This window comes from Trichoderma harzianum, assembly GCF_003025095.1.
Source record: "Trichoderma harzianum CBS 226.95 unplaced genomic scaffold M431scaffold_17, whole genome shotgun sequence".
In the NCBI taxonomy this organism is placed as follows: domain Eukaryota; kingdom Fungi; phylum Ascomycota; class Sordariomycetes; order Hypocreales; family Hypocreaceae; genus Trichoderma; species Trichoderma harzianum.
In genome coordinates, this window is record NW_020209265.1 from 104,070 (window position 1) to 118,319 (window position 14,250).

The 14,250-nt window shown below is 47.5% G+C and overlaps 5 protein-coding genes across 5 annotated transcripts; 4 read left to right on the plus strand and 1 right to left on the minus strand.

Annotated features, from left to right (window-relative positions):
- Window positions 1-495: 495 nt before the first annotated feature.
- On the plus strand, window positions 496-2,497 carry M431DRAFT_542703 (hypothetical protein; the record flags this gene model as incomplete). Its single annotated transcript, XM_024921132.1, has 3 exons — window positions 496-875; window positions 954-1,495; window positions 1,557-2,497. 3 exons carry the CDS (start codon window positions 496-498, stop codon window positions 2,495-2,497), a joined length of 1,863 nt encoding a protein of 620 aa, XP_024769236.1.
- An 875-nt stretch (window positions 2,498-3,372) lies between these two features.
- Window positions 3,373-4,536, minus strand: M431DRAFT_542708 (hypothetical protein; the record flags this gene model as incomplete). The annotated part of the gene is made up of 3 exons (XM_024921133.1): window positions 3,373-3,962; window positions 4,125-4,442; window positions 4,501-4,536. The coding sequence occupies 3 exons, from the start codon at window positions 4,534-4,536 to the stop codon at window positions 3,495-3,497; spliced, it is 822 nt and encodes a 273-aa protein (XP_024769237.1). The 3' UTR covers window positions 3,373-3,494.
- Window positions 4,537-5,796: 1,260 nt separating this feature from the next.
- On the plus strand, window positions 5,797-7,718 carry M431DRAFT_512736 (hypothetical protein). Its single transcript, XM_024919896.1, has one exon. It carries the CDS (start codon window positions 5,905-5,907, stop codon window positions 7,573-7,575), a length of 1,671 nt encoding a protein of 556 aa, XP_024769238.1. The 5' UTR covers window positions 5,797-5,904; the 3' UTR covers window positions 7,576-7,718.
- Window positions 7,719-8,576: 858 nt separating this feature from the next.
- Window positions 8,577-10,783, plus strand: M431DRAFT_125875 (hypothetical protein). The gene is made up of 3 exons (XM_024912258.1): window positions 8,577-8,790; window positions 8,841-9,535; window positions 9,601-10,783. Exons 2-3 carry the CDS (start codon window positions 8,893-8,895, stop codon window positions 10,737-10,739), a joined length of 1,782 nt encoding a protein of 593 aa, XP_024769239.1. The 5' UTR covers window positions 8,577-8,790; window positions 8,841-8,892; the 3' UTR covers window positions 10,740-10,783.
- Window positions 10,784-11,235: 452 nt separating this feature from the next.
- Window positions 11,236-14,126, plus strand: M431DRAFT_270473 (hypothetical protein). The gene is made up of 5 exons (XM_024913944.1): window positions 11,236-11,599; window positions 11,671-13,317; window positions 13,390-13,440; window positions 13,501-13,868; window positions 13,964-14,126. The coding sequence occupies exons 1-5, from the start codon at window positions 11,347-11,349 to the stop codon at window positions 13,997-13,999; spliced, it is 2,355 nt and encodes a 784-aa protein (XP_024769240.1). The 5' UTR covers window positions 11,236-11,346; the 3' UTR covers window positions 14,000-14,126.
- Window positions 14,127-14,250: the final 124 nt, after the last annotated feature.

Genomic DNA, 14,250 nt, shown 5'->3' on the forward strand with positions numbered 1-14,250 from the left:
GAAGGGGCCCTACGTTCGGATTTGGTAGAAATAATATAGTCATTTCTTGTACAATATGACAATGAAGAATAAGAAAAATACCCACTACGTACACGTAACAACGCACCAAGACACATTCACGATCTCACATTAAAGCTCAAGCATGTTATAAAACTCTCCCGCAGTAATCCCAAGTACATAGGTACTACACAGCAAATCGAAGGGTGCTGTCCAGACGACAAGTACCGTCGTTATCGGTGGCGGTTTGGAGACACCCTGTACTTATTTCTCGTCCCTGCACAACTCTTTTGAAGCCACATGAGGCTTTCTGAGCCTATCTGCAGCAAATGGAGCACAATTGCTATCTACGTAAACTTTACGCAGAATTAAATGAGGCGAGTGAAATTTTTTCATCCCCTGGCTTCTTTCTTGAAAAAAACATTTCTCATTCTTCCAATCTGCCATTGTACAACACCCCGTCTCTGCGGACGCATTCGCCATATACCTAAGCATACCATGCCTCTCGTCGCGATGGATATGGCGACAGGCCTCGTAAAGGTCCAGTCGCCATCATTAATCCTAATGGCCACCTTGTGGGACTCCTTGCCAGTCGAAATACACCACATGATACTGTCCATGGTGGGTTTACCCTGGATGGGGAGGCGATACAAGGTGGCCAAATTCGCTACAGTGTGCCGGGACTGGCAAGTCTTCTTTGAGACCTGTCTATTTCGGCGTCTGGTCCTTGATTCCAACTCTCTCGGCGAATTTGACGCAATCATCAAACGCCATGACATTCGGCTGGCGTACATCCAAAAACTCTGGCTTCGAATTCAACTCCCATCGTACGGCTGTTCCGATTGTGACAGACCAGAGAATGGGGCAACACAGCGTCGGTATGTTCAATGCTGTGTCGGGCATTCTCATCACCTGCTCTGATACCTGCGTACTTTTGTGCTAATCAACCCTCCCAGCAACAATGCGGCATTCACAATGGCTATCCAGTCCCTACTGGGCACTCTCACGCTCTGGGATCCAGCGAGACATGGATCGAAGGGACTGGCATTGATGTTGTCTGCTTCCTCGCGCAGTGATGCTGAGCATCGGTTCAGACGGTGTGAAATCAAGGACACTTATCCATTTCACTACGCCGAAGATTTATGTCGTGCGCCCGGTATCGTCGACTTCCACAGGGCCAACGTTGTTAGTTCGCTTACCGTTCGGTTTCATCAGTACCGGTCTCCACCGATGCACAATGGGCATGTCAAAAGGGCGCAGGGAACTCCGCTCCAATTTGAACCGAAAAGGGGCGAGCGAGGCCGCTTCGTCGGTCGATACAAGAGCCTTCCTGCCGTGCCTGTAGTCAAGGGACTGGTTATGCGTAGACAGTTTCGCAGAGACATTCATACACGCGCACTGTCTGAGCTACTAAGTCGAAGCTTTGTGGCACTGGAGTGGTTCCGTTTCGAGAAGACCATTCCCCTAGAGCCTTATAAGCAAACTACTTTTGATAGAGGTATGAAGCTCCGATCGGTTTGAATGGCAAGCATCTGATGAAGCTAACGCCCCTTTCTTAGACTTCCAGTCGCGCGTACTGCCCTCCCTGCCGAGTACATTGCGCCAGTTCTCCTTCACGCAGTGGGAAATTCCCAAAGATGAGATTCAGCAATCTTATGGTCTTGAAGAAGAAGAAGCATCTAAAATTTCTTCATATGCGCAAGCCCTGCCCTGGGAGATGGCAAAGCTTTCTCACAGGCTGGAGCAGTTCTGTCCGCCATGGCAGATGGATACTGCTGCCTTTCTTCGGTCTCTTATCAAACTAAGCGAATCCTTCGAGATTCCTGAAAGCTCGCTGAAACGCATTGTTCTGCGTTGTTCTCTCAAAAGTCCATTCAAAGCTAGACGAGATTTCGAATCCCTGGTAATGCTCGCAGCCAAAGCGGCTCTGTCGCTTCCCCGACTGGCAGTGATGGAACTTTGGGGTACCTGTCTTGACAAAGATGAAAGCCGCGCATACATCTTCCGGTACACTTATGAAGACAGTCGAGCCAGCATCGTCTGGAGGAGCAATGTGGGGACCATGACAGCTCAATCTCGGATTATCACAAAGTGGAACGAGGTGGCCGAGAAGAACACGCATTCGACCCTTATCTACGACGCTGTCTCCCTTGAAGAGACTGAGGCGGATATTTTCAGGTCCAACGGAACATGCATCTATCGACATCTGCTGCTCAAGGATTTGGTGTTTGATCCAATTACCCAGATCATTCTAGAGAATGAGCCGACCCAATGGGGCTTCAATAAGATGGGCAATTATTCAGCTTTTGCGGATCAAGGGGATGACGATATGTGGGATGGTAATGGGGCAGATGATGACCTTGGGTCGGAAGATGGATTTGAGTTAAATGTTGATGCTGAGGTGGACGATAATTTGGCCTTACAGCAAACAGATATCACGGCTTGGCAGCAGGAAATCGTTGCTGCTCACCAAGCCAGCATGTCGGGTAATACCTTGTGACAGGATATTTTGGAGAGGACTGCGGAGGAGCAACAGGCAGGCGGGGCCAAGGGATTGACTAAAGTCATCGAGATTAGAAATACACATATGTTGCGACATACAGAATAGGTAGCTAGGTTGAAAAAGGGTATGATGCGAATATATTGTTTTGTGTTACTACAGTATTACGGCATTTTGCTCTTTCCCATACCACTATTCCTTGGATAGGTCCTACGAGGGAAAGTTACTCAAGCCTGTAACTGTCTTCTTTATCGTATTTACCTACTAGTAATGATTGGAAAGGATATTCTCGTGACGAGAAATCGAGCGGAAGGAGGCTTCCTCAAGCCGTGGTATAAAGTCAGCAGCCTTTTTTTCAAAATAGAACTTGAACTTTTAACACAGACACCATCACCACCACCACAACAACAACAAAAACAACAACAATCATAGTCATAGAAATGCCAACGGCAGAGATGGTGGCGGCCATCATGGCTGCGATTGATGATCTTGTGGGGACGAGGGGCGAGGGACGAGAGGAAGACGAGACGAGACGAGACGTTACCGGCGGGAGTCAGTGCGTTTGGTAAATGAGTTGGCGGCAGTTACGGAGGAGGGCATTCGCCTTGTTGAACGTGGTCATGAGCTAGTAAAGGTGTTGAGGAGGCGGTTAGAGACAGAGAGGCTGTTGTCGGGCGTGAATCGGCATCGAGCACAAAGACGCTTCAAGGGCATCACAAGAGCCTAAACTGGGTTGGAGAAAAGAAGACGCTTCTCTTGTAGTATTATCACCTAATATCTTCTACTCTCTTCCAGTATCATATACTATTATTACCTTCTTCTAACATCATCTACTATTGCCAAGGTAGTTATGGTAAAGTATAGCCCCTGTATCCCTATTCGCAAAGCCTATGTCCGCGGTATGAATAATTGGCGATCGACATATCTGCAAACGAGTAAAGTAATTGTAGACTTTTTGTCTGCAGGCTGTATATAAAAAACAGTTTAGTCTTAAAACCTAAATCCAACCTTTGCTTTGCAAAAGTTCCTTGGCACATACATCTAGGCTCTCTTCAGGCAGACCTAAAATCTTGTTCCGTTCGGAAGCGCGTCCTGAAGAGTAGCCAAAGCCTGTGTCTGAGTAAAGTGCCGCCGTGACTGATTCCGGATATCCAAGATCCCAGTTTCCCTCTTCTATATGCGCCTTGCCAGCTGCAATCAACTCCTTAGTGCTTCCTTCAGTTCTCTCAAACGTTTTGCCTGAAAGGTTCTCAAAGGCGTCGACAATTTGACTCTGCGAAACGGAAAAAGAGTTGACGTATATCCGCTTATTCTTTGTCTCCTCAAGATGTTGAAGGGTTGCAGCCACTACTAGACCGACTTGATTCATAGTGGTGGCGTCGAGAGGCCTTACGCCCTTGTCGTATAGCTGAACTTTTGGCTCGTCGAAGTGAAAGCCCATCAGGCCATAACCATACCCGAACAGCTTGGAAATCTCATGTTAGACTGAAAATCTTTGCAGCCTGGGGTTTTACAACTATTGCTGGACACTTACATAATCAAAGAAGGCTCCGACACTGATGGCAGTCCAAGAAAGGCCCTGCGACTCTTTTGTTTTAAGGTACTCAACAACCTTTTGTTTCTGGACGGCAAATGGAGCAATATTCTCGAGATCAGGCAACGAGGCATCACCGCCATATTCGCTTGGCAGGAAGCGTTTCACTTTGGCCTCAACCGCGGCATCGATCATAGCGAATTGATCAGGGACGTTAAAAGTTGCGACAGCAGAGACGACGGCATCAATACCATGAAAAGCCTTCACAAGGGATGAATAACTAAGATCTGTCCGATGGACAGGAATATCGGTGGGATACGTAGCCTTGGAAGCCTCACGAGCAAGGATTGAAACTTTGAAGCCTGCATTCCGAAGTTTAGCAAGGAAAGTAGGGCCAATGGTACCACCGACCTGTGCCGCATTAGTAAATAGGTCGAGAGTAGTAGGTAGAGATATTGCACTGTCATACCCCGACTACAATAACGTTCTGGATTACATCTGCCATATCGGAAATTGCCCTTGCAATATAGCTGATATGTGCTGCGAGGCTTGTAGAAAAGAGTAAATATATATTGTAATATAAACTGCGCAATCGTTCTGTGATATTTAATAGTAATATTTAGTGATAAGCTGCCTCTTTTATACTTGAGCCTCTGTGTAAAATAATACAGATTTCTTGACGTACTAGATTGTGAAGCATTAATAATCGAAATTTGCGGTTACGGAGTTCAGTCCTGATATGGGCCTGCCTACACCAGTGTTTTGGAATCTTAATTACTAGATAGCATTGCACCATGCTCTGCGGTGAAATCCCAATGCGTAATGTGTGTCCAATATTGCAAAGTAGCTCTAGGTACGGAGTATTAGATTATTATTTGCGCTGGGGAAACCGATCTAGATTCCAAGCGTAAGATCGTAAAGACTACTAATCAAGATTTACCGCTGCGGAGTCTAATCTAGATAAAGGTTCGCTTAAGGTAAAGATTTGGAATCTTTATTAGGCTGAGAGGCAGTTTGCTTGGAGGTTTGTGAGGCCTCGACTCTACGTCGGGTTTCGCGTCAAGGTTATCTTCCAGGCGCGCCGGTCGGAGTTAATACAGGAATGGAGTTTGCCCACAGAAAGCCAGGAGGCAAAGGCGAAGAAATGGACATTATTGACATTGAAATGGGGTGGCACAGTCATAAAATACTCCCCGAGGCCCAGAGAAGCAACCCATACGAGAGAGCAGCTTCATGATCCGTTGGACAGCCCTCGATGCATGGTGATGATGGTTACCAGGAGAGAGTTACCTACCATTTGCTACAGCTGTACACGTGCTTGTAGGTACATGCCTTAGACTTGACCAATTTTAACGGTTCTCTGCAGCTGTGGCCAAGATCAACAAGTGACTTTGATCGAAAGTCAATTGATGTCCTTCATGAGACAATTGGAGGTGGAGAGTTTGTTGTCGGGGGTGTCATGGCACCGAGCACGGAGACGCTATGAGGGCATTAAAAGAGCTCAACATGGGTGGGATGAAAGAAGACTTTTTTCTTGCAGTGTCATCTACTCTCTTGTAGTATCATTTACTTTCTTCTGGTATCATCTCCTATCCCTACTTTTTTTTTTTTTTTCGCACATTTGCCATTACAAGCGTTGTCTCGAGACGCGCGTATTTGTACAAAGCACGCTAGCTGGCGTCTAGGGTTACCACCGAGATTGTGTAGGCTCGTACGTAAGACTCTCTCATGACGGGTACAACTACCACCAGAACCAACTAGCCAGCAAGAAACCACTGGAGATATAATACCATAAATGGCGGTAACCTCGTCATCACACGAGCTTGCACTTTGATAAGAACAATCTCTCCGCCAGGGACGACAATCATTAACAATGCCTACCAAACACCTTTTACAAATAATGATGATAGTGGCCTCCTCTCTGCCGCTTGGCCACTGTGCGCCGAGAAATGGCCGCGTTGAATTCCCCCCTCTGCTCGACGCGACGCTTGACGAACTACAATCAGGCCTCAATGGCGGGCATTTCACCAGCGTGGACTTGATCCGGGCCTATACCGCCAGAATAGAGCAGGTCAACCCGCGGCTGCACGCCATCAACGAGATTAACCCTGATGCCATTTCCATCGCCGCACATCATGACGCCTTGAGACATTCTGGACATCTCATCGGTCCGCTTCATGGGATTCCAGTCGTCATCAAGGATAACATTGCCACGGCTGACAAGATGAACAACACGGCCGGGTCGTACGTCCTCGTTGGCGCCGAGGTCCCGGAGGACAGCACGGTTGCGCGCAAGCTACGTGAGGCTGGAGCCATCATTCTTGGCAAGGCCAATCTGTCGCAGTGGTCCGGTGCCCGCGGAGCCATTACCCAAGGATGGTCTGCGTATGGCGGGCAGTGTATCGGCGCATACTTCCCCGAGATGGATCCCGATGGTTCGTCGTCTGGCAGCGGAACCGCGGCCTCGATTGGTTTGGCCTGGGCGGCTTTAGGCACTGATACGACTGGTTCCATTGCAGACCCTTCGAGCAAACATAACTTGGTTGGTATCAAACCGACCATGGGGCTGACGTCCAGGTATCTCGTCGTTCCCATCTCGGAGCATCAGGATACCGTTGGACCAATGGCGCGAACTGTCAAGGATGCTGCATACTTGTTATCAGCAATTGCCGGATCAGACAAGAACGACAATTACACGTCTGCATCGCCGTTTGGAGAGAAGCCCCCAGATTACGTCGCCGCTTGTAAGGGCAAGGGCCTGCATGGGAAGCGGATTGGTGTTCCTCGACACATGCTGCAGCTGGGGTCAGACAGGCCTTCGGATTACATGATCGAGGTGTTCAACTCTGCGCTGGACGTATTGCGAGAGCAAGGCGCCGAACTTGTGGACCACATCTTCTTGTCCGGTGCAGCGGACTTGGTCAGCAGGAAATATAGCCCGTTTGTCACGGGTCCAGACATGATGGCAGACATACCCCGATATTTTTCGCAGCTCAAGACGAACCCCAACAACATCACTACAATGATTCAACTACGTGACTTTATCCATAAAGATATCCGTGAAGAGTATCCCGAAAAGGGTACCCAGTCTTGGGACAGGGGCATCAGCAGAGGCTACGACAACACCTCGCCAGTGTGGTGGGAGAATTACAGCGCCCAGGCAGAGCTCGCCGGCCCTCAAGGAATTGCCGGTGCAGTGAAGGAACACTCTCTCGATGCCATAGTCCTTCCCACGGAGTATTTGAGCATACTTGCAGCTCCTTTAGGCAATCCTGTCATTTCAGTACCGGTAGGACGAACACCCGACGACGCCCCGTTAGTGAGGAATGAGTTTGGAACCCTGAATCTCAAGGGTCCGAACCAGCCGTTTGGGTTGGGATTTAGCGGCGCGCGGTTCAGCGAGGAGGCGCTCATTGAGATTGCGTATGCGTTTGAGCAGGCGACGATGGTGCGTAAGACGATTGTTCCTTATATTCAGCCAGAGACTGAGCTCGAGGATATTGTGAGCAAGACGGAGCAAACGAATGGGAACTTGGAGTTGTAGATGTGTGAAGGGCACTGGACAAATAGACATGAGAGACTTTGTATTGTGATAGAATGAAATACTCTATAGATAGCCCTTTAGTTGTGTGGTTTAGATGATTCCACGTCTCTAATTCTAACGCCATGAGCGCCAACACCATGTTGATGCCCGCTTGTGCTTTGGGAGCGGTAAAAGTGCATGTGGCCGCCGCAAATCGCATCCGGTACAAGGCAGATTGCGGTTGAAGCATTCACCTTTGAACGTTAGTAACTTACTATCCGGCCTCGGTTCCAGACAACTTTGATGAAATACAGCAACTCCTTTGACAGGCAAGTTACATGTATGTTGGCGTCTGCACATGTACATGTAGGCTATCGTCACGCACTGACCTCGAACAGCCGCCGCCCAATGCATGGCCAGTTCAATCAGGTACCTAGGTACATGTGGCCGCCCGGATTTTAGCTCCGGTTGCCTTGGGTTGCCTTCCCGCACTAGCGGAGGCGCTATGTACATGTACTCGTACGAGGCTGCCAAGGCGTTATTAGAGACGCTACTGTACATGTACATGTCTGCTCGACGCCGTCGGGACGCCAACACAGCATACATGAGGCTGAGTACCAGGCTTTTTCTTCTGTGTGTAAGCAATTTGAAGACCGCTCTCAACTACATGTAGTTTGGCGAATCTTCTGGCGCCGGCCCGTCCCGGCATACTCCACCTCTCGTCAGTAAGACTGGTATTGACCTTCTCACGAGGTGAAACACGTAGTTTGCATGTACATGTATTCAGCCGCATGGCGCAGACTATCCAAGGCAACGAGCCTCATATGTTGAAGCACACCCTCCATACGCGTGAGCGGCTAACTGCGAGGCTGGCCATTCATTCGTCTACATAAAACACCGAGACTCGAGATGCAGAACGCTAAACCAGAAATGTTCACAGCTCCTACACCCATCCGAAATCCTGTAGCTGACATAAGGTCGCCTAGAGCCTCGTCTGTTAAACCCCTCTCTTCCCATGTGTTCCATGTCTTCCCCCCTTTGACTTCGTTGTAAAGGGCTCTCTAATTCTTTGTTATCTTCTCTCTCTTGCCATTCCCCCATCGTCGGACTGAGTGTCGTGGGTTGGTGGTGATTAGAGGATCTCTATTCACTAGCCAACAGCCAGAGAGTATTAGAGAGTCAAGGGACCAGATATAAGTAGGCATCTTGTTTTTTAACGAGGCTTCTAATCAAGAGGTACGATCATCTATGGATAATTATCTATACGCGTCTGACACGACATATAGAAAAGAATATCCTTTCCGACATCTATCTTACCCGCCGCAATAGATCAACAGCATGCAGGCTGAATCGAATCAATCGATACTTTGCGATGTTTTCGAGTCCGCGATTGCGACCGTCCAATACACGTCCACACAATATAAACTAAATATACATCGCCTCAAAGATCTTCCCGGTGAATTTATACAAGTCAATCAGGCCTTCCCAGTTGCGAAAGAGACTCTTGAGTATGCCTGCAAAAATGCGCCCTTGGATGAAAGCTCTACTACGAGGTTTCAACCTTTAGCTGAAAGCCTCAAAACGAAGGCAGAGGGGCTACAAAATATCTTCATACAAGTTGGAAAGGAGATGAAGAATAACTCAAAGTATACATCAGTCTTGGACTGCTATCGCGACACGCTGAGAGCGCTGGATAATTCGCACCGTGTCGAGGTCCTCATGCTCAGTCTCCTAAAGGACTTGGATGCATTGTTTACCGAAGACTTGCTTAAAGCTGAAGACTACATGAAAAAAAAGCTACAAGAAGCCATTGACAAAATGTCGCAGGTGAAGTCATCTGTCTCGGACACTGATGATGAGACCCCTGGGGTCGGTTTTACCCAACATGTTGCCTCTGGAGGAACAGGCAATCAATCTTACTATGGTGGTCACAGTCATCAAATTTTCAATGGTGTTAATAACTTTGGACCGGATTTTGGTAGGAAGCCATAGATGTAATATTCAAATTCTATTCCAAATTAAGCTGACCCTTTTCGTGTAAAGTTACCTTTTATCTTCAAGGTCAAGGCGGTCATGATTCACGCCATGCGGACGCGAATAATACTGTAGGCCGTGATCAGCTACAGATGAGACCCGCTAGCCGGTCAGAAGCTGGAGGTCGGCCGCGTAGCCGTGAAGATTTCCAAATCGCCATCATCTGTGCGCGGCCACTCGAGTACGATGTCGTTTCTTTGCTTTTCGACAAGTTCTGGGACGATGATGAGTCGTACGGCCGCGCCCGCGGAGACATGAACTCTTACACAAACGGCCGCATGGGCCAGTATGACGTTGTGCTGGTACTTCTTCCCAACATGGGCACAGTCGCTGCGGCTGGAGCAGCAGCAAGCTTTCGGTCGAGTTATCCGAACTTGCAGCTTGCTTTCCTAGTTGGAATCTGCGGCGGTGTGCCAAGAAGTGGTGAAAACGAAATTCACTTGGGCGATGTCATTATCAGCAAATCCGCTGTTCAGTATGACCTGGGCAAACAATATCACAAGGCGTTTATGATTAAAGATACCGTCGATGACAGTCTCGGTCGGCCAAATAAGAACATTCGCAATTTGGTTGCAAGTTTTGAGACGGAACATATAAGAGACCAGTTGCAACGAAAGGCGTGCTTATACCTGAAGGATTTACAGAGTGCAGCCGCAAAGAAGCGACGACCACAGAATTATCAGTATCCTGGGATAAACAACGACAAACTCTTCTTCCCAGCATATCGACACAAACATAGAGGCCGACAACCATGCCCCTTCTGTGACAACCCGACCGATACTTTCTGCGAGCAGGCTGCCAAGGCGTCCTGCATTGACCTTGGCTGCGACGAGACACAACTAGTGAAGAGAACGGACCTAGAGATAAGAGGTTCTACTGGAGATCCTGAAATATTCGTTGGACGCATAGCCTCTGGAAACTCGGTGATGAAGTCTGGAGAACATCGAGACAAGATTGCTGAGGAACAAGAGGTAATTGCGCTTGAGAGGGAAGGGGCTGGTGTTTGGGATGAGATTCCTTGTATTATCGTGAAGGGTGTGTGTGATTACGCCGATAGCCACAAAAATGACTTGTGGCAACGGTATGCTGCTGCTACGGCCGTTTCGGTTATGAAGGCTGTACTTGGACGATATACTATGACTGATAGATGAAAACACAATGTTGATGTTACTAGTGCTGTGAGAATAGAGTGGATATCTTTGATCTCCTTATAAGAATCTGTAATTTTACGTACATGCATGTTGTAAACGTCGAACTCAGGCAGACACGCCATAGGCCAATGCATGAAGCAGTTGATATCGACTTATAATGAAGAAGAGCCTCATCATTATGGCCGAAGAAGCTGCTAGACGATTGGACTTCTCCTACATAGCGGAGCCTAAAGCTGGTATTGGGCATCCATTGGGTTCCAAAAGATACAGGCTGTGCCACTCCTGGAGAAAACTTCCCAGCCACCATCTTCCCTGATAGAACCAGGCAGTATGAACTATTGGAGAGGGGTGATCCTTCAGGTAGCCCCACACACTCCCAATAACCCCGACTCCGCTAGATGAATGTAACACGAGTCTTGTACATGTCCATCGGGTGTTGTATTGGGACCTTAGCCGACGCAGCCTCTTCATCCCCGCACCGCATCTATTTAATCCTCTCTCTTCTTTTGTTGTCATATCAGGCATCGGCGTATTTCGTAGGCCACCCGTCTCTTGATTCCCTAAACACAGTCTATACAACTCTTATGTGACAGTGTCATTCCTCCTCATGGAATATTCTACGAGTTTAGGTGGCGGCGGGGAGACGCAGCTCGGAGGCCAAGGATTATCTTGTCGCTCCTCAATGGAACAAGCGTTAGCCCTTACAAAGGCTAAGATGGAACATGACAATGGGAGTCACTTTGCTCAGCGTATTGGCACCAATGCAACAGGCCATCAGCATCACTATAGCGGTCAAGGGCACCAAATTATCAATGGCAGTGGTAACACCATTAATTTTAACGGAACACTTCCTAATCTTGGTATAAAAAAACATTTCTACTGTGTAAATTAAAGGTTCATATTAACGACTAACTGAACATATCAAAATCAGATGACGCTCGAGAGGAACTACTACGGGCCCTTTACACATCACCATATCTACAGGGAAAAGATCGAAATCCTGACCGTGTCCCAGGAACCTGCGAATGGTTTATAAATCATGACGTGTTTCGCCACTGGCGAGACAGTACGTCTTCTTCTATACTCTGGGTATCCGCAAACCCCGGATGTGGAAAGTCAGTCCTGGCTAAATGTCTGGTCGACGAACTCGAAGCCACAGACAAAAGAACCACCTGCTACTTTTTCTTCAAGGATGACTTTGAGGATCAGAGGAGCGCGAAAGGTGCCCTTAGCTGCATATTGCATCAACTCTTTAGGCAAAACAAGAATCTCCTATCTACCGAGATTATAAAGCGGTTCAGGTCTTACAAAGCGCCTCCTGCCAATTCATACTATGAGCTTTGGGAGCTCTGGGATATCTTAACTATGGTCACACGGGAAGAAAACGCGGGCGAGATTGTCTGCATCCTCGATGCATTCGATGAATGTGTAGATCAAGAACGGCAAGATCTTGCAAAAATCCTGCGCGAATTCCATGGCACAAGCGGTGACACCAAAAAGAATGTCAATTTAAAGTTTCTGATAACTAGTCGTCCCTATGACGCAATCCGACGGGACTTGATCACACCTTTCGACAGACAGGAATGCCCTGTGATCCACTTGAATGGCGATGCCGAAGGAGAAAAGATTGCCGCAGAAATCAGCCTCTATATAAAGGACAGCGTCACTCGCATTCAATCAAATCTTCGCCTTACACCAGAGGAGGAGAAGGTCCTTTTACAAGAGCTTGAAGCTATCCCTAATCGGACATATTTATGGGTTCATCTCACACTGAAATGGATTGAAACTGAGATAAGAAACAAGATCAACAAAGCTGAGATTCGCGACGCCATTTCTTTTCTTCCACGAACAGTTGATGAGGCTTACGACAAGATTCTAGCTAAGAGCACAAATGTGAAAGAAACTAGAAAGCTGTTACACATTGTAGTAGCGGCTGAACGGCCTTTGACACTCGCTGAGATGGACCTGGCACTGTTAATTCGGGAGGACCATAAGTCCTACGAAGATCTAGCTCTGAGACCTCCCGATCGCGTGAGCAAGTACATCAGAGACCTCTGCGGCCTCTTCATAAACATCACAGGTGGGAAAATTTATCTCCTACATCAGACAGCGAAAGAATTTTTAGTCCACCGGGACAGTCTTATGGGCCAGGACCTTCGCAATAATCTCACCTGGAAATTCTCATTTGTACCCGTTAGGTCTCATCGCATCATGTGCGAAATTTGCATTTGGCATCTACTTTTCAATATAATCAAACCTCGGTCATCCGCTGAAATATTAACTGACTACGTCCGCGATAATTTATTTCTGGACTATTCCGCAAAAAATTGGGCAAGACATTTCCGAGAGTCTGATATCGAACAAAACGAAATCCTGGAGCAGCTACACCAACTTTGTAATGTCACACCAGACCGTTGTCCAACTTGGTTCGAGATTTATTGGACAAATATACACAGAGACGCCCCCTTAAAGTTTACGAAACTTATGATCGCCTCCAACTTTGGACTTGAGATGATTGTAAGGCAGCTGATCGAATCACCTGATACTGCAATGGATTCTGTCGACGAATCACATCAACGTACGGCACTCTCTTTAGCATCAGAGAACGGATTTGATGAGGTTGTGCAGTTATTAATCAAGGGCCCCAAAGTTCATGCAAAAGAAGCTCTCAAAAAGGCAACGCGTCAAACATTCTCAAAAGGTGTAAAAGCCCATGCGAAAAAAGCTTTCAAAACCGCTATTCGCTTATCGATCTCAAAAGGTGCAAATATCAATATAAAAGACAGATATGGCCGAACAGCATTGTTCTATGCTGCATGGAATGGACATATGACTATCGTCCAGATATTAGTCAAAGCAGGTGCCCGCGTGGACGTGGTGGATAGTATTGGAGGAACGCCAATATCCTACGCTCTTTGCTATGGACATGAGGAAATAACAAACGAGTTAATGAGAGGAGCACAGCCTGATTCGGTAGATAAGATTCGCCGCGAATTAATTTTGTCTGCCATGAAGCACGACCACGACCCCGTTGTCAAGCGACTGCTCGATAGCGGTGCTGATCCAGAAGCGATAGATGACGAAGGCGTCAGTCTTATCGTTTTGGCCACCAAACAGGGGAAAACAAACATTATTACGTTACTGGTAGAGAGGGGAGCTGATATCAACAAGAGCGATCGCTATGGCAGAACCCCTTTAATGTCGGCCGTCGAAGAGGGAAAAACCAATATTATCGAGTTACTGATAGAGAGGGGAGCTGATATCAATAAGGGCGGTCGTTATGGCAGAACCCCTTTAATGTCGGCCGTCGAAAAGGGAAAAACCAATATTATCGAGTTACTGGTAGAGAGAGGAGCTGATATCAACAACAGCGATCGTTATGGCAGAACCCCTTTAATGTTGGCCGTCGAAGAGGGAAAACCCAACATTATCGAGTTACTGATAGAGAGAGGAGCTGACATAAACAAGAGCGATGATGATGGCAAAACCCCTTTGATTTTTGCTATGCAAA